The 21332-nt window shown below is 51.3% G+C and overlaps 10 protein-coding genes across 10 annotated transcripts; 4 read left to right on the forward strand and 6 right to left on the reverse strand.

Moving 5' to 3' along the window:
- Positions 1-277: 277 nt before the first annotated feature.
- Positions 278-2046, forward strand: BDW70DRAFT_135020 (ribonucleotide-diphosphate reductase subunit RNR2). Its single transcript, XM_073736610.1, has 4 exons — positions 278-438; positions 516-764; positions 863-1196; positions 1244-2046. The coding sequence occupies exons 1-4, from the start codon at positions 409-411 to the stop codon at positions 1849-1851; spliced, it is 1221 nt and encodes a 406-aa protein (XP_073596568.1). The 5' UTR covers positions 278-408; the 3' UTR covers positions 1852-2046.
- Positions 1983-2928, reverse strand: BDW70DRAFT_135021 (SRP9/SRP21 family protein). Its single transcript, XM_073736611.1, has 2 exons — positions 2742-2928; positions 1983-2675 (listed from the first exon to the last, which is right to left on the reverse strand). Exons 1-2 carry the CDS (start codon positions 2820-2822, stop codon positions 2265-2267), a joined length of 492 nt encoding a protein of 163 aa, XP_073596569.1. The 5' UTR covers positions 2823-2928; the 3' UTR covers positions 1983-2264.
- Positions 2929-3359: 431 nt separating this feature from the next.
- BDW70DRAFT_167768 (WD40-repeat-containing domain protein) lies at positions 3360-6890 on the reverse strand (the record flags this gene model as incomplete). The annotated part of the gene is made up of 5 exons (XM_073742309.1): positions 6436-6890; positions 6090-6295; positions 5851-6011; positions 5138-5681; positions 3360-5090 (listed from the first exon to the last, which is right to left on the reverse strand). Exons 1-5 carry the CDS (start codon positions 6638-6640, stop codon positions 3360-3362), a joined length of 2847 nt encoding a protein of 948 aa, XP_073596570.1. The 5' UTR covers positions 6641-6890.
- Positions 6891-7158: 268 nt separating this feature from the next.
- On the reverse strand, positions 7159-7816 carry BDW70DRAFT_159393 (2-oxo-4-hydroxy-4-carboxy-5-ureidoimidazoline decarboxylase; the record flags this gene model as incomplete). The annotated part of the gene is made up of 3 exons (XM_073740686.1): positions 7159-7206; positions 7261-7360; positions 7416-7816. The coding sequence occupies 3 exons, from the start codon at positions 7814-7816 to the stop codon at positions 7159-7161; spliced, it is 549 nt and encodes a 182-aa protein (XP_073596571.1).
- Positions 7817-8683: 867 nt separating this feature from the next.
- Positions 8684-12592, forward strand: BDW70DRAFT_42267 (putative GPI-anchored cell surface glycoprotein). Its single transcript, XM_073743976.1, has 4 exons — positions 8684-8947; positions 9006-9193; positions 9258-12311; positions 12362-12592. The coding sequence occupies exons 1-4, from the start codon at positions 8874-8876 to the stop codon at positions 12406-12408; spliced, it is 3363 nt and encodes a 1120-aa protein (XP_073596572.1). The 5' UTR covers positions 8684-8873; the 3' UTR covers positions 12409-12592.
- Positions 12593-12776: 184 nt separating this feature from the next.
- On the reverse strand, positions 12777-14005 carry BDW70DRAFT_159395 (pseudouridine synthase PUS4; the record flags this gene model as incomplete). The annotated part of the gene is made up of 2 exons (XM_073740687.1): positions 12777-13921; positions 13972-14005. The coding sequence occupies 2 exons, from the start codon at positions 14003-14005 to the stop codon at positions 12777-12779; spliced, it is 1179 nt and encodes a 392-aa protein (XP_073596573.1).
- Positions 14006-14316: 311 nt separating this feature from the next.
- BDW70DRAFT_42279 (uncharacterized protein) lies at positions 14317-16313 on the forward strand. Its single transcript, XM_073743977.1, has 3 exons — positions 14317-14560; positions 14629-15065; positions 15117-16313. The coding sequence occupies exons 1-3, from the start codon at positions 14356-14358 to the stop codon at positions 16236-16238; spliced, it is 1764 nt and encodes a 587-aa protein (XP_073596574.1). The 5' UTR covers positions 14317-14355; the 3' UTR covers positions 16239-16313.
- A 475-nt stretch (positions 16314-16788) lies between these two features.
- On the reverse strand, positions 16789-18187 carry BDW70DRAFT_135040 (EBP2 family rRNA-processing protein). The gene is made up of 3 exons (XM_073736612.1): positions 18014-18187; positions 17246-17951; positions 16789-17190 (listed from the first exon to the last, which is right to left on the reverse strand). The coding sequence occupies exons 1-3, from the start codon at positions 18143-18145 to the stop codon at positions 16886-16888; spliced, it is 1143 nt and encodes a 380-aa protein (XP_073596575.1). The 5' UTR covers positions 18146-18187; the 3' UTR covers positions 16789-16885.
- Positions 18188-18368: 181 nt separating this feature from the next.
- BDW70DRAFT_135042 (heat shock factor-binding 1 family protein) lies at positions 18369-19008 on the forward strand. The gene is made up of 3 exons (XM_073736613.1): positions 18369-18501; positions 18565-18664; positions 18731-19008. The coding sequence occupies exons 1-3, from the start codon at positions 18430-18432 to the stop codon at positions 18832-18834; spliced, it is 276 nt and encodes a 91-aa protein (XP_073596576.1). The 5' UTR covers positions 18369-18429; the 3' UTR covers positions 18835-19008.
- On the reverse strand, positions 18955-20431 carry BDW70DRAFT_135043 (protein disulfide isomerase family protein). The gene is made up of 2 exons (XM_073736614.1): positions 19745-20431; positions 18955-19683 (listed from the first exon to the last, which is right to left on the reverse strand). Exons 1-2 carry the CDS (start codon positions 20256-20258, stop codon positions 19091-19093), a joined length of 1107 nt encoding a protein of 368 aa, XP_073596577.1. The 5' UTR covers positions 20259-20431; the 3' UTR covers positions 18955-19090.
- Between the last annotated feature and the right edge of the window lie 901 nt (positions 20432-21332).

The following is a 21332-nucleotide window of genomic DNA, read 5'->3' on the forward strand; positions in this document are numbered from 1 at the left end:
CAATTCAGCGTATGCAACATTTGGCCTGGAAGCCAATAGACGAGCTGCGCCAGGACGCGGTGGAGATTGCAAAACCGGGTCGGATTGACCAGCAGTGGTCTGAGACTCCAAACCGTCCTTGTTTGGCTGAGAAAAACGCGGTGGCCGTAGAGCCTCAGGCTGCCAGGTGCGCTCCGCTGCAACGCTAAACGGGTCAGCCACCAAAAAGTCGCGCTAGTGAGAAAGTCATGTGATCGTGTCGTGATCGCGTTTCGTCCTGCAGACGGGTATTTCTTGTGCTCTCTCCCTCTTTTCTCAACACTTGTTTTCTTTCCATCCCATCCCTCAGAACACAGAAGCATTTTGTTGCTGGTGTGAATCAATTCGTCTTTCAGCGTTGACCTTTATCTGCTCCCAGTATCTTTCACAATGTCTGCGCAACTCACTCCCTCAAAGCAGGTACGTCAATCCGTCACGTCCCGTCGGCTTCGGACGCGTCGCTGGGTTAGATTGTAACTTACAATGACTTTGAACAGGCTGCTAGCTCTCTAGAGAACCTCAAGATGAATGATTCCCCCGTCAAGAAGCTCAATTTTGAAGCTGCCGGCAAAGAGAACGCTCCCGTCTCGAACCCTATAGTCGACGTGCCGGCCACCAAGCCCGCTACAGAGAAGCCTGCTGAGCCTTCTAAGGCTGCTCTTGACGTCAAGGCTATTGAGGCCAATGAGCCTCTGCTTCAAGAGAACCCTCACCGATTTGTCTTGTTCCCCATCAAGTATCATGAGGTCAGTACTATGCAGCATGTCACGCGTCACGCGTAAATTGGAAAATTCTTACCGCCTTATGAACCACCTCCACTGATGCATGTCCCCGCAATATATAGATTTGGCAAATGTACAAGAAGGCCGAAGCTTCTTTCTGGACTGCCGAAGAAATTGATCTCTCCAAGGATCTTCACGACTGGAATAACCGTTTGAACGAGGACGAGCGCTACTTCATTTCCCGCGTTTTGGCTTTCTTCGCCGCTTCCGATGGCATTGTCAACGAGAACCTGCTCGAGCGCTTCAGCGGTGAGGTGCAGATTCCCGAGGCTCGTTGCTTCTACGGTTTCCAGATCATGATTGAGAACATCCACGCCGAGACCTACTCTCTTCTGATCGATACCTACATCAAGGAGCCGAAGCAGCGCACCTACCTCTTTGACGCCATTGATACCAGTATGTTTCTTGGCTACTTTTGTTAATCGCGCGCTAACATGATATAGTTCCTTGCATTCGCAAGAAGGCCGACTGGGCTATTAAGTGGATCCAGGACAAGGAGTCCACCTTTGCTCAACGCCTCGTTGCCTTTGCTGCCGTCGAGGGCATCTTCTTCTCCGGTTCTTTTGCCTCAATTTTCTGGCTGAAGAAGCGAGGCTTGATGCCCGGTCTTACCTTCTCCAACGAGCTTATCTCTCGTGATGAGGGTCTCCACACTGACTTTGCCTGCCTGCTCTTCTCGCACCTTAACTGGCGCCCATCCAAGAAGATTGTTGAGGACATCATCGTCGAGGCTGTCGCTATCGAGAAGGAGTTCCTGACTGATGCTCTTCCTTGCGCGCTCCTGGGCATGAACGCTAAGCTCATGTGCCAGTACATTGAATTTGTTGCTGACCGTCTCCTGGTCGCTCTCGGCAACAAGAAGTACTTCAACGCTACCAACCCTTTCGACTTCATGGAGACTATCTCCTTGGCTGGTAAGACCAACTTCTTCGAGAAGCGTGTCGGCGACTACCAGAAGGCTGGTGTCATGGCCAGCACCAAGAAGGATCCCAAGCAGGACGAGAGCAAGACCAGCGACAGCAACGGTTTGTCCTTTGACGAGGACTTTTAAACGGCGCAACATTATACCCCTCCCCTCTATTTTTGTTTGTTCATTGATTGATGATTATTGAAGGATACGCATGGGCTCGGCGTTTGTATAGGCGGTTTCTTCTGTTTAATGTCTAAGTTGTCTTGTCTCATGTCACGGTATGGGATACGGCATGTATTTAGTGAATAGGATATCAATTGTACATTGGATAGTTAATCGGCTGTGCGCTGTATTCATTAGACCTTTTCTATGTCCTCGGTTCTCGATATCCCCCGACCCTTTGATCTATTGCTCATGTTGATACGGGGTATTCTGTTATGTATAATGATTTCAATCGAGGCCATGAGCCGAACTACCCCGTGCCGCAACATGCAGTCCAGACATAGCATAATAGCGTGAAGAATCTATCCTTTATTTCATCTCAATCAACCCAATCATTTCTTTCCCTTCTTCTTTCCCTTGCCCTTTCCTTTCCCAACACCCGCACCTGTATTCGCACCTGTACTCGCTGCCGTAGCCACAACTTCCTCACCAACACCGCTGGTACCCCCCATCTCCACATCACCCCCTGTAATCGTAGCAGAAATTGGTCCATCCAAGCTCGCCATGTCCGCACCCCCAGCCAACAATCCCAGCGCTGTAATCAGCCGCCCGACCTCAGCGGCTTTATTTGTGCGATATTTCAAACATATCCCAGCTTCGGGATTGTATGTTTTTAAGACGAGCGTTGCGATTGGAGCCGCTGGGGTTGAGGCCGATTGTGGCGAGGGTGTGGTTTCGGGCTTGGATTTCTTGGTTGAGGAGGGTGAAGATTTGGGAAATGTGTATTTTGTTGTTATCCGTGTCTAGGGTATCGTTAATTGAACTGTGTTTGATTGAAGTAGAGAAGTCAGTTATAAGGAAGAACGTACAGATTCAGGGTATGCCTGTAGGAGGAGGGAGGATTCCTTGAGGTAGGCGGCGGAGGTCGGGAGGTAGGGGCCTGAACGCATTTTCGCATATGTGTTTTATTCTTTCCTTTCGTTTTTTGATATCTCTTCAAAATGTCGTTACGGATTGCTGTAGTACGAGTCCGCGGATGAGACGTTGTGAATGTGGTGTCATGGGATTATTGTGGAGTGACGGAAGAACAATAAGGCAGCGGAGCACTAAGATTCGAGCTTGGCGGTGGACAGCAGCTCCGTAACCCGTGTTGTAAGGATTAGATAGCTGAGACTCCTCGCATTGCCGACCATGCCTTGGTAACTCGCTATGACATTAGGCAGCACAATAATTGAATATATAAACGCTCATGCTCATGCTCTTATCATCCAAATCGTTACTACATATACAAAGTGCCAAGCTAAATAAAGTTGTGAAAGGGTCAAAAATCCAAAACCAAAATGCGACCTACATCGACGCCCATACATCAACAATAAATATAACCATGACGCATTCCATCAATATGTTCAGCACCAGCTTATATGCGTGCCAAAGAAGGTAATATATATGCGAAGCTCGAAGAGTGAAGAAAATGGTTAGACAACGAATTATCCAGCAATGGAGCTGATGGGGCGAGAACACCGCACGCATATCAAGCGCTGCTTGCCGTTTCGACTTTTGGTCGCCTTGAAATTTGTACCCCAGCAGCTATCGCATTTGAGAACGTCATTGTCAGCATCGGAGGCATCGGAGGACGCATACTCGCTGCTCAGTATGCTAGCTCTAGTGAGTTTCCGCTCCGGACTTGGCCGTGGGTTTGGGTCTAGAAGGCCCGGAGAGTTGCGGTGAACTGCAAGTGCGTCCTGGGTGATTTTATTATAGAAGGCATAGCTTTGGTCACCTTGTAGCCAGAGTGGGTTATCATTGTCGTCTCTTCCCTTGATCAATGCAGCTGCCGACAGCGGCGCAGGCACCACGCGGGGGTCCTCAGGTTTCGACCCAGAACCGGCTCCGGTAGGCCGCATTTTCTCGACGAAGCTTGATCGCGGACTAGAAAACGATGACTTATATGCTGATGGCGGTGGGGATGCGGTGTAGGCTGAGCGGCATTCACCGCGTGCGCCGGATGATCCGCGCCCCGGACTTGAGTTCCGAGAGGCCTCTCGCATTGCCTTCTGTGGGGACGGGCTTCGAGTCCTTGGTGGCTGCTGGTCTCTGTTATTTGTGCCGTCATGCCCAATGACGGAGTTGCGCCACGAGATTATCCGTTCCGACGGCGTCTTGTGGGAGGACTCCTTGCCGATAGAGGAGGCGATGCTCTGCCGCGCCGAGTTGGACCGGCGGAGGAGCCGCCGGGAGATCGTCGAGTGAGTGTCCCAGCTATCATACCGGCGCTTGTTATGCGCGCAGTCCTGTCGAAAGACCTTGATCTTTCCTGAGTAGTCGGCTGCGATGATGATATTCCCATCCGGGTGAGCAGAACGTGCTTGAAACCCGGGTGACTCTTGGGCCAGCTTACTGGCCGTGGACAGGCGGCTCTGTCGGCCATTTTCCTTTTTGGTGCTGCTCTCAAGGGTTACCGGTGGTGGGTTGCACAGGTCATAAATCGGATCTTCTGAAAGTCCTAGAATCTGCTTCGTCGATTTTGGGGCCATGATGGCAGCCGTCACCATCGCCGACTGGGTGTCAAGCACCTCAAAGGCCCGTTTATCAGCGTCTTTTTCAACCGGCCCCATAGGCCATATATAGGCTCTACGATCCTCACTACCGCAGATCACATGCTTCCCGTCGTCACAAAAACTAGCCCGGATCTGGCTGCATGTATTCTCATTCCCGCGAAACTTGGCTTCCAGACTCCGGTCTCGAAAGTCATAAAGGCGAATGCGTGAATCGTTGCTCGTTACTAGGAGCTTCACCGTGCCTTCCGGGTCATTCTGAGGCAAAACCATGGAGTCGATACCAGTAATCTTACTACCCTTTGCGTTACGGCCCCGTGCCGAGCGAACATGAATATTCCCTGCCGGTTTCAGGCCGTCCGTTTCGTATATATTCAACATCCCATTGAGACATCCTGCCATTGAGTGCCTTCCATCCGGAGTAAAAGAGACCGACGTGATCATGTCTGGCACTGTCACATTAAACGCCACGCTCTTGTCTGGAATGCTCCAAAGCCGAAGCTTCATGTCCAAAGACCCTGCAAGGAAGAAGCGGTCATCACGCGGATGGAATTGAATTGACGTCACAAAATCGCTGTGTTTGAAGCAACACAGACACTCTGGACGCGAAACGTGCCACAGTCGAACGGTTTTGTCCATCGACGACGAAAGAAGGAAGTTGTTCTGAGACAATTAGTACGGACAGCCGTATATGCTGGCAGATATCATACCTTGCTCCAGCTCAGATCAAGAATACTTCCGCTATGACTGCCGTACACCTGAACCGGCTTTTCCTTAAAGACTGGCGCTTTTAACCGCGGCAGCTCGTCATCCTCGCCCTCTGACTCACTCACTTCTCGATCTTCGGGCGACGCAATGACCTGCCAGACCCGAACCTTCCGGTCTTGACCAGCGGCAGCAAGATATTTGCCGTCTTTTGAAAAGACCAAAGCCCATATGGCTTTTCCAGTAGATTTGCCATTTTGCGAATCTCCTGTGTCGGGACGCTCGTCTTGATCGGTTTGGGCTGAAGTATCGACGCCTTCCAATTCCTGAGCTTGAAAAACCCGGTTGAAGGTCTTCTCCTTCTTGTAATGAGCCCTAACTCGGGCATACTTTGGCGGTGGTGGAAACCGAGGAAAGAAGCCTATTGGTTGCGCAGCGGCAGCGGCATTATTGCCTGCATTCCCCATTTCTGATACATTGTCGTCTTCATCGGAGAATAGATCTTTCTTTTTGCCGGGAAGGATGCGACTTAGGAAAGAAACGCCTTTCCTATGATGTTGTCAGTTTAAACAGTCTTTAAAAGACGAGGACCCAAAGCGCAGCAGAAACAAAGCGGGGTGCATTATGGAATTATTATATGCGCAGCTCGGAGATGAACGTAACCGAAATCCGATGTGCGTACTCAGGCCCAGCTTCAGGGGAAACAAGCAGGACATACTTCTTCTCTTTGAGGGGTCTCTGCGGCGCTTGGTCGCCGCGGTTGGGGCCCTGTTCGACAGGGCTATACCTGTCCGAACCGCCAGCTTCAGCCTCGTAAGACGCTCTTCCCAATAATTTCAGCGGGATCGATTTTTGGGTGTTGGTGCGCTTGATGATGTGCTGTAATGGTCGCAAGCCAACGCGATTAGCCGCTAGTGCTCACATGCTGCAGAAGACTTAAAAACGGGACGACCTTACTTGTGACAGCGGGTCAATCGCGCTGGAATCGGCGCTTTCCCAAACGGTGGGCGAGGATGTGGAATTTCTACCAACGAGGCCAGAGCCTGAGCCTGAGCCTGAGCCATGAGGCGCGGGGCCTGGGCGCAAAGGCTTTCTCGCAGTAGTCGCATCTTGTTGATTGAGAATCCCACTCGAGCCGGAAGCAACATCGGACGCCGCGGATCCTGGCAAAGAAAAAGCAAGCAGCGATCAGCGAATAGTGATCCTTGCGCAAAATATCACCCCGGGGCTTCCGGGGTTTCGGGACACGAGGCGCGAAGGTACCGGACAGGTCAGATCGCGGCGTCTTGTGACAAGAACATACCAATGGGAAAAGAGTTGGAATTCCGGGTCAGTCCAGATCTAACTGGAGTTATGGGGCTGGACTCGTCCGCGAGACTGTAGTCGTTGTTGGTGGTTGAACCCGAGGGGTCACTGGTGACGATCGCGGGGATGGTGGAAGCCCGTGAGACCGAGACCGAAGACCCTGAGCCGTCTCCAGGCGCTCTCTGAGCCTCCGCCTGCGCCATGGGTGGCTTTTATTCATCGCCTATGCGATGGTCGATGGGCGAGTTGCGACGATAAGGAAGAAAAGGGAGAAAAGGTGAAGGAGTGGAAGGGTCGGGATCGAGCGCGGCGCGATTAATTATTAGTTCGTGGTACTGGAGCAGTTAGTGGTCGTACTATCTCAGTCTGGGGCTGAACAGGTTTATTATTATTGGAGCAATGGAGAGGATACTGGGAGATTCCTCTTGTGGCTGACAGTCAAGTCAATCTTGCCTCTTGTCTCATTTTAGAGAGAAAACGCGCCCGTTCTGGACCCTGGCATGCGGATAAAGACCCTCTATGAAATCATAGTTACTCCGGCGACTCCGTCTCCAGAAACTCAGTTCGGCCAATAATTATACTACTACGAGAACTCCATCAAGGAAAGCCATATTCCTTGCATTATCTTGACAGCCATTTTTTTTTTCGGAGGCGCCGGCGATTTTCCTCCAATCGAGACTGTACTCAAGCTGTCAGGCCGGTTTATCAGCAGCTTGAGCCTTCAGTCTGACAACTTCTTCGCCCGATCTTTCGCGATATCGACCATGCCCTGCCGACAAGATAAGAATTCTTCTCGCCGCCGCAGTTCATGTGCATGACTTACCTGGATAATATCTTCAATCTCCCGCTCGGTATCGCCTCGATCGATCCTTGCGCGCATCTCCTCCATAATCACATCCCGACTCCGGCCATTCACGAAAGTCCTATAGTAGAATGTTAGCCTCAATCCAGACCACTTTCATGACCAACATCACATACACAAATCGTAGCCCTGGGAACTTTTCTTCATATTCAGCGTTCAACAACCGCAGCTTCTCTGCTTGCTCCTCCGCGCCGGCATTGAGATCCGCCTGCTCCCTTTTGCTCAGCTCGCTCAGATGCTCTGCCGCGGCCCCTTTCGGCTGGCCTAGACGGGGATGCGATCCGAGAATACCCACGAGGATGTCTCGATCGGTCGGTGAATTGGCCGCCGAGAGTGCCGACATCCGGCCTCCCACGGCATCGATCAAGCTTGCGTATGAGGAGAACGTCTGATTAGCGAGGATCGGGGCCATAAGAGTGTGAAGCTCTGGTGACGACTCGAAAAGGGTGTCGAGAACCTGGAATTGCTCCTCCTGTGGCAGCTCCCTCAGGGAGGAGGGCTTGGGAAGAGACGGCATCGTAGTTCGTCGTAATCTGAGAGACCTAGTGATAACACTGGGAGAGTTAATCAAGGTATCAAGCGAAATTCTGCACCGAAGATGATATGAAGACAATTGTGGAATGGGCAATGCTTTGAAGTTATTCCCCGCGTCGGCGCATTCCGAGTCGGATTGCTCTGGCTAGGCGGAGTCGAGCGATTCTTGGAAATCTGTGGTCATCGACATCCCCTTTACTCAAAGTACATTTTGTTTACTTTAAAGTGAACAAGGTAGCTGTTCAAATAGGAAAGCTTCTAGAATGCCACTGGTGACAGCCTTCTCATTTCAACAGTTCTCGCCAAGCGCCGTGGAACCATACTGGTTGGGCACCGGCACTGGACTATCGTATCACGGTGGGATTCTGGATCGCCATAAAAACATAGATTGCCCATCTACGATCAACGCGCAATGTTAACGGTACAACAGTAGAAGTGCCGCGGGGGAAATCAGCGTCGTCGTGGCTCCCTCACCAGCTCAGCCGGCCCTGTTGAGAATATCCTTAAGAGTCTTCAGCATGACCCCAAAGTGACATTTTTGTTCTGACTTTCTGAGCTTCCAGTACCCACGGACCACGGCCTTCCCCATTTTCGAGACTTCGATCCAAGCTGAACAGCCAGTCGGAATTGAGCATTGGAATCGTTTCAGAATTGGGTAGCCCAGGAACCACCGGATCTAAACTACAACAGTGGACAGTTCAGTTCGCTGTCGAACTCGCCCAAGAGTGGGCCACTACTAACATTACCCGGGAGTCCCCTTCCCCCTGACGGTTCGTGAGTTGTGCAGTTGGCCGCTCTCCAAGCATTCGTTTCAGGAACCATTTTGGTCCTCATCGCATCTTTCTCTTGAAGGCCGGCCCATTCATTCATTTCTTTGCTATCGTCGCTCGTTTTGTCTTGTACTGTACCGGTACCTGTCCTCGTTCGAATCCCTCCTCCTTGGAGATCCCCTCCCCCTCCTTGTTTGTACAACCACAAACGCCCTTTCAGGTGTCACATTCCGAGGTTGGGGTCTGCTTCAGCCTGATGCGGTCCGCGCCATGTCTCTCAATGGGTTAGATAGTCCCACGGTCCTTGAAGCCTACCAGGTTGCTCTCACTGAGGCTGGAGGATGGTAAGTTCATCGATATTCGCCTTCTAGAATCCCTCCTAACGCATATCATTCTCGATAGGTTTCTTCTACGCTACGTGTCAAGGGATGAAATAGCTCTCCATGAGCGCGGGACAGGAGGTGTTCCCGATGTGCGAAATGCGATCGAAAACTACGAGGAATGCTCCCCTCTTTATGGCTTTCTACAATATCGTCGGCGGAAGGTTGTACTCAGCTATCTCCCTGAGGACCTATCCCGACTCGTGCGAGGTTTGCTCCGCTATGAACAATCTTGTATTTGGGCACTACTAACAAACTGTTCAACTCGTCGTAGCCCGAACCACCGTCCAGTTCCAATCGGTCCTCGATAGGTTCTCGCCTCATGATACAGTTTTCTCCCTATCGCAACCGTCCGAATTGACGGAAAGCGCCCTTTCATCCGCGTGTCTGCTACACACCGCGTCAGGTTCTATCACTTCTTCTTCGAGCTCGCTCCGCCGTCGGAGACTGATGGAGATCGCGGAAGATGCAGAGGAATCTCCCGCAAGGGCTACGGTGCAGACCCAAGCGCCACTCCAGGATGCCCGACAGAGATCTTTTAGCCAAGCGTCGGAAGCCACAGTCGTGCCGCCATCAGTAGCCTCAACTGCGCCGCAAGGCCTCAAAGGCGATGTATCCGCACCAACAAGTCCCAATGATGATCGCGTCAATGGCCTCACTCAATCTGCCTCTGTGGATGCACGGCCGGCTTCATCGAGGGATCATCCCGAAGATTTATCTCTGACACGAACGGAGTCCCGACAGTCTACGCAGTCGGCGAGGCCTTCTATACGAGACCTCGAACGCGGAGCCGGAATAAAGCCTAAGGTGAAGCTAGGACCGCGGCCTTCGCTAGATGAAAGTGGACGGCCGCGCACAGCGGGTAATCTCGTTCGTAGCGCTGAACAACGCCCTGTCGCTTCTTTGCCTGCTGGTATACGAGCATCCCCATTTCGCAAGCCCAACCCTGCCTTCGCTCGTCCTCGTTCCCAGGGAAATCCCGTTGCAACTCCAACTGCCAAGGTGCCGCCGGTACCTCCTCTATTGGTGCCCCCGTCTACAATGTCAATTTCGAGGCCTCAGCTTTCTCCTGGGGCCAAGTCACTGAGCGCACTATCCACTTCATCAACTTCTAACGAAAAGGAGAGGCTTATGAAAGCGCTTCAGTTACGCAAATCACAAATGCAAAGGAGAGCACAAGCAGCGAAACAGACTGAGGCAGCTAATAAAGAAAGCAACAATGCAACATCAGATGTGAACGACATAGGGGATGTCGGGTCACACTCTGAGCACCAGAAGTATAATAGGAGCCGCCAGAGGTTATCTAGCATTTCGGAAAATGACAACAAGGGTCAGGGCCCCGTTATACAACCTGAAACAGAGAAGCCTGTCGCTATTCGACTCGCTGGAGATCAAGAGCAGGCCAAGGATCCGTTAGGCTCCACCCAGGAGACGCCAGTTGTAGAGACGGTCAATGATCAGTCAGACTATATGCTGCCGAGTACCACGTACTCACCCGCAAACACGGAATTGATTGACAACGAAAAGACAACAGAGGGACCCTCTCTGTCCGAATCCGAGGCGTATTCTATCCAAGAAGATCCAACCGGGCCCACTGGAAATGAAATTAAGTGCGGCACCGGCACTTCTAGCGCCGTTGTTGACGTCCCACCTGAAAACAATTCTCAGAAACCCCCAGACTTGGAGGCAGAAGAAATTATCGCAACTCCCCCACCGGCCGACGAGAAGTCTTATGTTATAAACAAAAACGAGGTAGCCGTGCCCGCCAATTCAAACGAAAACATTCAACCCCAGTCAATCCTTCCACCAACATCTCTCGAATCCGAGTCGAAGTCAGAGTCTGTCACCGACTCTTCAGCCGTGACCGGTTCCAACCGCATCGAGCTGCAGAATGCGCCACCGTCTGAAGCTATAGACGTAGACCAAGAGAACGCAACAACCCGAAAGGAGAGACGCAGACCTGCCTTAGAGCCTATACAAGTCCCAACTCCCGATTATTCCGATGACGACATGCTTTCCGATGATTCCCTCATGGAAGAACTGAAAAGCGCCACGGTCGAGGAGGCAAAGCCCATCTCAGTTGGAAAGTCCCCGCTCTCCCCGGGTTATTCAAACGGAGGGAATTCCCAAGCTGCGCCTGATGCATGGAGAAATTCGCGTGCGGTTTCTAACCCCAGTGCTACTGGACATCAGTTTCCCAACACACCCACGTTAGCTACCGGCAGGTCCGTTTCGAGTTCGTTCTCACCGGCCGAAACCTCCACGGGACCTGTGCTAGTGGCCAAAAAGATCAATGTTTCTTCTGGAATCTCCAAGCGCATTAAGGCCCTTGAGCAGTTTTCGAGCAGTCGTGATGGACCGGCGACTCCGAGCGTGGGTGTCACTAACCCAACCGCGGCCTCCTTCGAATCTCTTCGAAAGCGAGCTTCTATATCATATGGCGGCGGCAACTCGGACATGACGCGACTTGCACCGGAGCCCTTTTCTCGAGCCGCCAGCTTAAGACGACCTGAATCCAGAACCAGCACCAATGCTGAACGTCCCACAAGCTCCGTATCTGTCACGACACGCATTGTACGTGAACCCATTGCTGACAAGAACGGCTTGAATACCGCTACGGAGCCCTGCGCACTCAATCTACAGGCTAGCCCGCTCACTGTGGAGAATGGTACCCCGGATGACTCTTCATCTCAAATCCTAACTCTGGAGTCTACTGCGAGCAAAGACGAATTGCGCAGCAAGTCTGCCTCTCCAGCCGACTCGCCTAAACCCCTTGTGGCTGGTGCGCTACCTCGTTCCGACAGTAGATTGTCCGTGTCGTCCAAGAATGACGGATATTTTCTTTCGAGATCTCCCAGTGAAGCTTCGGCATCTTCCCCTGAAGAGAAGAAGGAGTCTCGTACTTCCAGGCTTCTTCGCCGCATGTCATCGCTCACTTCACCGTCGCGCCGAAGCACTGCCAGCTCAAGAAGCGCAACACTCAAGGAGGAGAACGGCATGCCGTGTGTAGAAGGTCCTAAGAGAACAGTGGAGCCTCCTGCGGCGGTTGAGATTGGCGAGGTCAATGTCCAGTTTCCTGATACCCTTCTTTGGAAACGGCGATTCATCCGAATTGACAACCAAGGCTTTTTAGTCTTGACACCGGGTAACGTCGACTCGAGTAATCGCAACATGGTCAAACGATACCATCTGACTGAGTTCAAAACTCCATGCATACCTGACGAGGAACGGCAAGAGCTCTCCAACAGTATTTTGTTGGACTTTTTAGACGGGAGCACTCTTCAATGCGCGTGCGAATCAAGGCAAGGGCAGGCGTTTGTTCTCCAAAGTAAGTTATATGCCATATATCTGACATACACAGAGGACTAATTGATATAGCTCTTGTCAACGCCCATAGCACTCATCAGCGACTTGCGTCGAAATAACTCCGTTCAATAACATTCACTTACATCTCTTCCGATCTAAAATCTCAATTACATGCATTCGTTTTCTTCCAACACTAACTTGGCTTCTTTCCCTATCATGCATGTTTCCAGCGGTATACCCTCTCAAAACGATTTTCCTTTTGTCATCTTACCGGCTATCTCTCTCTTGACACTGCATCTGAGGCGTCATTTACTATTCAAATTTATACTTTCTTTTCTGCTCGACATTTTTCGAATATGAATGGATCACGAGTCAGACTTGCTACGGCAGCCAGTGCTAGACGTTTGTTTTAGGGGCTATAACCGTATTGAATCTTTCTATACCCTCAATTGTATTTTGCATCATGGAGTTGAGCACAATTGTCTGTCTAATTTGAGCGTTCTTCTGCAGCTCTCTTTCTCTCCCATTCTTCAAGGAAGCCCTTGACTTTGGGACCCCAGACCTCTTCTCCGGCGTCGAGGTCCTTGTACTCCAGAACTTTATCTGGCTCCAGGGTGTAGTCTGCTTGACGGGATCGGACGAGCGCGCTCATGAGACCACAGCTACCCAAAGCCTTGCCTAGATCATGCGCCAAAGAGCGGACGTAGAAACCGGAGGAAACAGTCATGGTAATTTTGACCGCAGGTGGCGGTGCTAGGGGATTCAATTCTTCTGCGGATTCAGGTTTCGTCTTTATGGTCGCTTCCTCCACAGCTTCTGGGGCTTTGGTCTGCTCGGGAGCCGATGCTGCCTCGCCTTCAGCGGACACCTTCTGCTTCTTCGCTGCAGCATTTGAAGCAGTCGTTTCGTCGCCTTCGGATACCTCTGCCGGAGGCGATTTGCGTTTCGAAGAACCATCAGCATCATCTGCGGCCGGAGCGATAGGAAGGGAATCATCTTTCGCCAACAGCTTTTCCGCAACGGCCCTCTCATCCGCGGGAGCCTCCTCCTCAGGCCACGTATACTCATGCGTCCCAGGCTCATACCACTCCACGATTCTTAAATCGGTAACCTCAACGGGCCTAGACTGGATCTCAATCGGCGGCTCTTTACCTTCCCTAGCATATTCGTACAGTTTCTTCCCTTGGACCTTGAGCGCAGAGAAAATAGGGGGGCGCTGCATAATCTTCCCACGGAACTGCTCGAGTGCTTTCTCGACCGCTTCGCGAGTAATATGCTCATAGGGTGCTCGCCGAACAATCTTCCCCAACCGGTCATACGAGTCTGTCTCTGCGCCGAAGATTACAACCGTCTCGTACGTCTTTGTGCATCCTAAGAAATCATTGAGGAATTTGGTCCCCTTCCCGACACCGGTGACGAGGACCCCAGTTGCAAGAGGGTCGAGGGTCCCACCATGCCCAATTTTAACATCGAGGCGCTGAGAGCGGCGGCGTCTACGCTGGAAGTTGCTTTCGCGGTTGCGCTTTGCGCGCTCCGTTTCGAGCCATGGCCTGAAGAGCTCAGACGGGTTGAAGTGATGCTGGAGTTTTCGAATCACGTCGGCGGAGGTGACTCCCTGCGGCTTATGAACGGCTTGGTATGTTAGCTGCAGGTACGGAGGTATTGCTACGTGATAGACGTACCAAAGACGCCCTCGTAGATCTTTTCCCCGGACATGGTCGTGCGAAATAGCCTCAATCCCTGGCGAAAGCCCATCGGCTGCAGGATAATAGAAAATCAGATTGGGCAAGAGCAGTGGTGAAGATCCAAGCAATCCAGACCACGGCGTAATAGAAAAATAAATATAATAAAATTTCAAATTTGAGCTTCTAAGAATTTTCAATTTAAAGCTAAAGGAAGGAACTGAACATTATTCCCCGGGGCCGGACTCCAGCGATTACAGTGACGGACCAGTAAGATCACAGGAGGGCCCCATGTCATCAACTCATTCACCCTCTTTTTGACCCCAACCCTCCAGGCTGGACATTCTATGATCCCAATCAAGGCGTCATGCAACCTCCAAGGAAATGACAGCCCGAGAAGATAGCGTTCTGCGCGCAAGAGATCCCTCACTCGTCGACGAGAACGATTGGGAAGAATTTAGCTTGTCCGAGGTCAGAATCCTGGTTCCTGGCAAGTCGCGTTATGCCAATCTTCTCACGGCCAGCCCAGAGAACCCGGTCCAGGTGACGGGCTGTCTGGAAGAGGTGGAAGAAGAACAGGAATCCCTCGGTTAGTCTACCTTCTACTTTACCATGCAGACCATCAGCATAGCTGACGTGCTCCCTCTGTCGCATCAGTTCTCGATCCAGATTACCTTACAAAGCGCATCGTGCTCGACGATGTGAGTCACTTTGCCTACGGCCAGCACAACGACGGCGGTGTTGGAATTTGGGTTGCCGGCCGGGCTGGCTGGTTCTCCATCTCCCCCGCGAAGGGGTACCGGCCGATGTTCAATGAGGTTGTGGAGGCGATTGACCTGCTCTACTTTCTGGCCGATCGACATAAGCCGAAAAGGAGCAGTAGAAGGAGGAGGAAAAGTTGGGCGTCCCCGAGCCTGGAGCACCTATGTGATGAATATGTGCTTCATACACATGGGATCTGTGAAGACGGCGACGATTCATTGGAGGTCTTCTACAAGCATCATAATTTCTTGATGTCGCGCATGATAAGAGGTGAAGAAGACGTGAACTGGGCTGAAACGAGTATATTTGCGCATCTTTGCGAGAAATTTCCGGTATGTTTTGCAAGATCTCCAAGGCTTACGTTAGCTCTGACGGGTTTCTAGGAGGACTATGAGGAGCTACGTGCTCAAAAGGAATCGAAGGATGCTGAAACGGAAGAAGAAGATAATGGGGAGGACAAGCCTGAGGATGAAGATGTAGAGATGGAAACCAGGGCAACTACGCCAGACCCGACGGTCGTCTCCAAGGCGCAGGCAGACGCCATTTACCAAGTCATCCTTGATCTTAAAGAAGCAGGGTATCTCGCGAAGCGGCAACTGAACCTAGAGTTGGTAACGTCGACTTTAATGGCGCGCTTCGAAATCGACGAACTGGAGTATGCACAGAACCTTATATCAACAACCGCTGCTATCATTCTTGAGTCTTTAAACAATGCAAAGACGAATACTTTTGACTGGTCTAAGAAGGTCGTCTACAGGGAGCTAAAAGCTGCTTCGAAAAAGAATACTCCGGCAAATGTGACATTCACTCCGTTACGGCCGCGTATTATCGAGGATGATGGCACCGACGAAGAAAGTGAACATGAACAGCCGAAGCAGCGGAGACCTCGCCATCGGAAATCTGTACTACGACCAAAGAGTCAAATAGCAAGTAAGAGGACTGGAAAGCGGGCTCGAAGCACAACAGCCGATTACGATCTCTCTGATGACAATCAAGATGCGATGGACGAGTTTTTTGAGACTCCTACCAAGGTCCGCGGTCATGACCTCGTCAGGGATCCATTGTCGACGACTAGGGCAAAACGCCGTACCCGATCGATTCTGTCGGACCCTGAGTCAACTCCTTTTATTGAGAGGACGCCTCTGCAGGAAACTCTCCAGAGTCGGAATACCTCGGTCTCAGCTGCTGAGCCTGTGCCCGACACAGGATCTTGTCATGATACTAATCTTCCAGCTGACACTTGGGTATGCAAAGTACCCGGCTGTGACAAAGTCATCACCAAATGTACCTCCAAGCGCGGCAAGGAACAGATCCAGGATCATTCCCTTGCGCATGCAGATGATACAAAGGCGAAGCTTGAGCTAGTTGAAGCGGAGAAAAGACTAAACGTCAACTTCCGCGTTGACAACCTCCTGAGTCGCATTCGGGATATGGGAACTCTAGACGGCGCGCTGGCGGCCCTGAATGGTGAAACGAACGGCGCACTCGACGAGGATGGTACCTAAGCTGCAAGCCAGTTTTTCTCAACACCATTTACGTACCAAGCAGCCCAGCATTAAAATGCGTTATCTGGACCGGATTAAAGCGCCACGATTGGGACCATGCTTGACAATGATTGCCTGAGCTCACCTGCCCAAACAGTCGTGGAAGGACGTTAAGCCTCGTTTTCTGTTATGTCAGAGTGCCTTAACGCGAGTAGGTAATCGAGCGTATCCTCCCATGTATAACATATCAGCCAGCCAGCTTTTTCGCCTCGGATCATCCACCGCCTGACCGTGTCCGACGAGTGGGTACTCGCGAATGTGATGTTCCCGACCATCTCGATGCTCAGACGGGCTTTCCCGTAAACCACCAGAAATACCTGTTGGCTATGCATGCTTCATCCACGAACCTCACACTGAAGCGTCTTGGGAAGCATCCAACGTCCAGTACGCACAGCACAATTCCATAGACTGTTTTATACCCATAGCTCCAGCCTCAAGTTAGAACATGTAGCCTCGCTACTCCGTATTCAATGGAACAAATTGCTTTTTAAGACCTAATCCCAAACGCGCACTAAGAGCATTCCGGTATCCTCTTGGAACAAACAGAAGAGAAGATATAAACTATACAGTACACCCCCCTCTTAAGATATACATCCAATGCAATACAATCATGCCCGTCCCCTAGCCGCAGCCCGCTTACTCTTCCCCGGACGCTTTGCGCCGCCGCTCGCACCCTTCATCTTCTTCACGGAGAATCCACGTAGATCACCGCTAGAAATCGCATCACCGCTCTTCGCATGCCGCTTCTTGCCACCGAAACCGTACTTCTCATTCTTTTTCTGGCGCTTCAAGTTGGGGCCGCTGGTATCGCCGCGTGCGCGCTTCCGTGGATTCTCGGAGACAGCGTCTTCAACCGCCACGTCAAACAAGTCGTCTGCGCCGCCGTCTTGGCCGGATGTATCATTCTTTCGCTCTGTGGAAGTCATTAGCACAGCTACCTTAAGTATCCTAAGAAACGCAGGACGCACTCTTCTTCAAATCATTGATCCTCTCAATGGCCTCCTTCTTTTCCTTAGCGCGCTGCTGCAATTTAGCAACCTGCACCTGCTTTCCGAACTTCTTCAGATCGCGCTGCTTCCTTGCCTCCGCAGCAGCCTTCTTGCTTGCGGCCTCATCATAAAGCTTCTTCTTGATCTTGCCCATATGCTCGTCGCTCTTGACCATTTCTGCAAAGTAATCGCCAGGCCTTGTGAACGGGACACCCTCCTTCTTCAAGAGTTTCCGCGCCGTGTAGGCCGCCGTCTGCGCAGTCTTGTAGAACGACAGCTCGCGATTCAAGTCGTCGTTCGCATCTGGAATATCCATTTCGTCTTCAGCCTTGCTGATCAACGAGTTGTGTTCGGAGAAGGGCGTTAAATGGGTAATGAAAGAGATGCGCTTTGTTGAGGCGAGGATGGCGGTCGAGTTGTTGATTGTGAGGCGTTGGTGCGGTATTACGTCTTCGCGTTCGTCGTCAGAGAGGTCCGAAAGAGGGATGTCTTCTTCCTCTTCTTCCTCCTCTTCTTCATCATCCTCTTCCTCTTCCTCTTCACCGTCTTCGGCGTCGTCGGCAGCGTAATTTTGTGAAGTTTCGCCCTCGGCGGCGTTTGTGCTCTCTTCCTTGTCCTCTTCCTCCTCCTCGGATTCAGATGCAGACTCCTCAGTCTTCTTGTCTTTGACCGACTTCTCCTTTACCTAGTACTTTAATCAGCAACTACTCGAAGAATCAAATCCCGAAATGTGAGAGAACAACAAACCTTCTCTTCTTCCTTCCCAGTCAAGCCCTGCCTCTTTTTGGCAGCCTTAAGTAACTTCTTCTGCTTCTCGGCGTCATAGTCCCTCCCCTTGTGCTCATCGAGAGCCTGGAGCAATTTACTTCTTTTCGGCATTTTCAATCCAATTCCTAAAAGCGCAAATAGAGTGAAGCGGCGTTTGATTGTATGTTTGTATGAGAGCCGAAGTATCAATCCACTAATTTTTTTGAGCTGCACATGAACTAGCACCGATACGGTATGGTGACTCAAGGAAGATTATTCCTCCGAGAGCTTTATCGATAACGGAGCGGTCCTGGAGCTGCACTAGGTATTGCACGTCGTTTGCTATATTCCAGGACTTAATCGTGCGAGATCCCCTACCTACAGTAACGTTAATTGACGACCGCAACCCCGAATCAATGTCTGCAAACCAAGATTCTACACCTACGGGGGCAACAGACCTCTCTCCTTCGGCCCCAACTCAACAACCGGTTTGAAGTTCTCTGACATGCTACATATGGAGCTGATCAGACTGATACCTCGCCCAACTACAGAGTACAGACGTTCAAGGCCAATTCACGGCAGCCGTAGACGACCTGCTCGACCAGTTGCAGCATAAGTTCGATACCGTGTCGCGGGAAATGTTTGGGAAGTGTGAGTTGCCCTATTCTGCCAGTTTGCGGGTTGGCTATATCTGACTTCAATCGAATGACATGGCAGTTGACGACATGGCAAGACGGCTTGATGAACTGGAGGCTTCGCTGAGGGCTGCAGAGGACGCGGCGACAGGGGCGACCACGGCGACGACTCCTGCCGCGAAGTGATGTGTATATATACATACGCCTGCTGTTTCTGCTGCGGAGGTTGTTATTTTTACTGAGAGATACCCTATCCTTGATTACCCGTACTGCTGCGATTCCGCGCAATGAGAATTTGGAAAGACATCCAATCACATCATGTTCATTCTTTCATCGATGGTCAGTGAGGAATCTAATACGTTTTCCTGAACGCTGCATCTGTAGTGGCCAGTACCTATACATCAATCCATTCCATATGCAGATTAGCCCAGAGTCGGATAATCTATAGCTCGTCCTTCACGACGTCCTCCACCTTCTCCTCCACTTCCAAGAATTTACGCAATACATTGCTGCGCGATACCATATCGTCCACCTTCTCCGGCGCAGAGCCACCCTTAGAAAGCACCTTCTTCAACCGCTCAAGCTCCTTAGCCGCGTACTCCTCATTCTGTGCCAGCTTCTCCGCAACCTTAACATAGTACTCCGCGTACTTTCCACCGGCAGTCTTCGCAACCTTCTTCGCCTCATCAACCAGCTCGCCAAAGTTCTTGGAAGTTATATACTTCGCGACAATCTCATCAAGGGCAAGGATGGTGCCGGCTTTTTCGTCCAACGTGCCGCCAGGAGCACGGTGCGTTCCAGCATTATTGTTGACGAAGTCGACAAAGGCTTCCTCAGTGCGTGCACCCTGGTAAACAATGCCCTCGGTTGAGCCCTTGGCGAAGAACTTGATCGTGGGGTAGCCGGTTACGCCCTGGGATTTTGCGGTAGCCTTGGAGTTCTCGGCTTCGGCGTCGACTTTGGCGATGATGACGTTGGGTTCGAGAGCGAAGTCTGTGGCGAGGGTTTCCCAAGTCGGTGCAAGTTTCTTGCAGTCTACATGCGAACCGTTAGCAAGCTCGGAGGAAGTAAATGGATAGAATAAAGGGAGCCATACGTCCACACCAAGGCGCCGTAAACGCAACAAATACATCCTTGTCACCACCAATGACACTCTTGAAGGTCGTATCCGTCAACATCTCCACATTACTCGGCTCCTTCTTCGCTCCCTTCGCCTTGATACCCGTTTTCTCCGTAACGAAGGCCGTCAGACTCTCCAGATCCCGTCCACCCTTATAATCTTCCGGTGTCTCACTCTTTCCATCAAACCACTTGATAGTCGGGAATCCCTGGATCCCGAACCTCTTGCCGAGATCGCGGTTCGCATCAGCATCGACCTTCGCAATGCTGACCTTGTCTTCGGCGTGCGCGAAGGCCTGGCCCAGTTCCTCATAGACCGGGGCGAGATTCTTGCAGTGGCCACACCAAGGGGCGAAAAATTCAACGAGGGCCGGCTTGCCGGAGTTCAAGACGACCTTGTCAAAGTTCTTGGGAATCAGGTCGAGGACTGCAGAGCGAGCGGTGGCGAGAGTCACCAAGCCACTCAGCAGGAGAGTGCTGGCGCGGACCATTTTGCAACGTATCCTCGCGGAGGCGAAGACCAGTGAAATAATATAGTTTGTTATGGTCGACAGATCAATTGTCGAGGACTAGGAAGGGTAAAGGATTCAGGCCGAGCTGAAAGTAGAGGTTCAGTAGTCGGGGAGCATTAATAATGGAGCTATGGCGTGGGTCTGCGGCTAAAAAGAGGACACTTGTAAAAACCAAGCCGGGGACTTAGATACGAACTACGAACTGAAGTCATCAGTCGAGAAGTGAGCATACAGATAGTAAAAAATAGTGTGGCTACCAATCTTCCTCGCTAATGCAGCCTATTCACTTTTACTCCGTTGGCTCCGCATACTCCGCACGATAAGCTACGAAAACAGCATTAAAGGTATATCAAGTATATTGTCGCGAACATAGCCGCCGACACGACGTAATCATAGGCGTGTGTGGCCATAGTTCATCATATTGCTAAAAATCACCGTCTGTCAGACAACCATTTGTCGGCATCAGCCCAGATCTTTGCGTCCTTGAACTCCTTCCCCGCATTCTGGGAGCCCTTGTAGACCTATTAAATGTAAGCAATGGTTCGTGAGCCGTAGTCTACAGATAGAGAGAAACATACCGCGTCCCATAGTTTGAATGCCCTCTCAAGGTTACGTGTGAAACTATCGCTGTGCTGGAACCACTCCTTGCCCTTGGCTTTTACCTCTTCGCGTGCCTCTTGTGAGGTCGGTTCGGCTTGCAGTGGCAGGTCGTCAAGGTATGTCCGGACGGCAATCCCGAGGCCGCAGTCGTTGTCGTCAATGAACGGAAGGCTAAACACGTTAGATTCGGCTGCTTGTCAAGGTAGCCACACTTACCTGACACCTAGTTCAGTCCAGTCAGTACGGTCGCGATTTGCGTCGCCGCTGAGGAAAAGGCTGGCAAGTGTGATTTCAATTAGATTGCGCAGTGTCGTACGGACTTCGTTGATAAGAGACCGGTAAGAGAGTAACTGTCTGCTAAGAGGTCCAGAGTAGCCAATGTTCTTGTGCCGCAGCTTGCCAACACAGGCAACGCGGGAAATCAACATGTTGAAAGACTTGTCCTCATCTAGT

The sequence above is a fragment of the Aspergillus foveolatus genome (assembly GCF_047715535.1).
Source record: "Aspergillus foveolatus strain CBS 279.81 unplaced genomic scaffold BDW70scaffold_20, whole genome shotgun sequence".
NCBI classification, from domain to species: domain Eukaryota; kingdom Fungi; phylum Ascomycota; class Eurotiomycetes; order Eurotiales; family Aspergillaceae; genus Aspergillus; species Aspergillus foveolatus.

Coding starts and splice junctions, on each gene's coding strand:
- BDW70DRAFT_135020 (XM_073736610.1), top strand. CDS start 409: ATGTCTGCGCAACTCACTCCCTCAAAGCAG. Junction 439..515: donor AACTCACTCCCTCAAAGCAG/GTACGTCAATCC, acceptor GACTTTGAACAG/GCTGCTAGCTCTCTAGAGAA. Junction 1,197..1,243: donor CTTTGACGCCATTGATACCA/GTATGTTTCTTG, acceptor AACATGATATAG/TTCCTTGCATTCGCAAGAAG.
- BDW70DRAFT_135021 (XM_073736611.1), bottom strand. CDS start 2,822: ATGCGTTCAGGCCCCTACCTCCCGACCTCCGCCGCCTACCTCAAGGAA. Junction 2,676..2,741: donor TACAGGCATACCCTGAATCT/GTACGTTCTTCC, acceptor ACGATACCCTAG/ACACGGATAACAACAAAATA.
- BDW70DRAFT_42267 (XM_073743976.1), top strand. CDS start 8,874: ATGTCTCTCAATGGGTTAGATAGTCCCACGGTCCTTGAAGCCTACCAG. Junction 9,194..9,257: donor CCTATCCCGACTCGTGCGAG/GTTTGCTCCGCT, acceptor AACTCGTCGTAG/CCCGAACCACCGTCCAGTTC. Junction 12,312..12,361: donor GCAGGCGTTTGTTCTCCAAA/GTAAGTTATATG, acceptor TAATTGATATAG/CTCTTGTCAACGCCCATAGC.
- BDW70DRAFT_42279 (XM_073743977.1), top strand. CDS start 14,356: ATGACAGCCCGAGAAGATAGCGTTCTGCGCGCAAGAGATCCCTCACTC. Junction 14,561..14,628: donor AGAAGAACAGGAATCCCTCG/GTTAGTCTACCT, acceptor CTGTCGCATCAG/TTCTCGATCCAGATTACCTT. Junction 15,066..15,116: donor ATCTTTGCGAGAAATTTCCG/GTATGTTTTGCA, acceptor ACGGGTTTCTAG/GAGGACTATGAGGAGCTACG.
- BDW70DRAFT_135040 (XM_073736612.1), bottom strand. CDS start 18,145: ATGCCGAAAAGAAGTAAATTGCTCCAGGCTCTCGATGAGCACAAGGGG. Junction 17,952..18,013: donor CTGGGAAGGAAGAAGAGAAG/GTTTGTTGTTCT, acceptor TTAAAGTACTAG/GTAAAGGAGAAGTCGGTCAA. Junction 17,191..17,245: donor GATCAATGATTTGAAGAAGA/GTGCGTCCTGCG, acceptor TGACTTCCACAG/AGCGAAAGAATGATACATCC.
- BDW70DRAFT_135042 (XM_073736613.1), top strand. CDS start 18,430: ATGTCTGCAAACCAAGATTCTACACCTACGGGGGCAACAGACCTCTCT. Junction 18,502..18,564: donor CGGCCCCAACTCAACAACCG/GTTTGAAGTTCT, acceptor GCCCAACTACAG/AGTACAGACGTTCAAGGCCA. Junction 18,665..18,730: donor GCGGGAAATGTTTGGGAAGT/GTGAGTTGCCCT, acceptor ATGACATGGCAG/TTGACGACATGGCAAGACGG.
- BDW70DRAFT_135043 (XM_073736614.1), bottom strand. CDS start 20,258: ATGGTCCGCGCCAGCACTCTCCTGCTGAGTGGCTTGGTGACTCTCGCC. Junction 19,684..19,744: donor TACGGCGCCTTGGTGTGGAC/GTATGGCTCCCT, acceptor GTTCGCATGTAG/ACTGCAAGAAACTTGCACCG.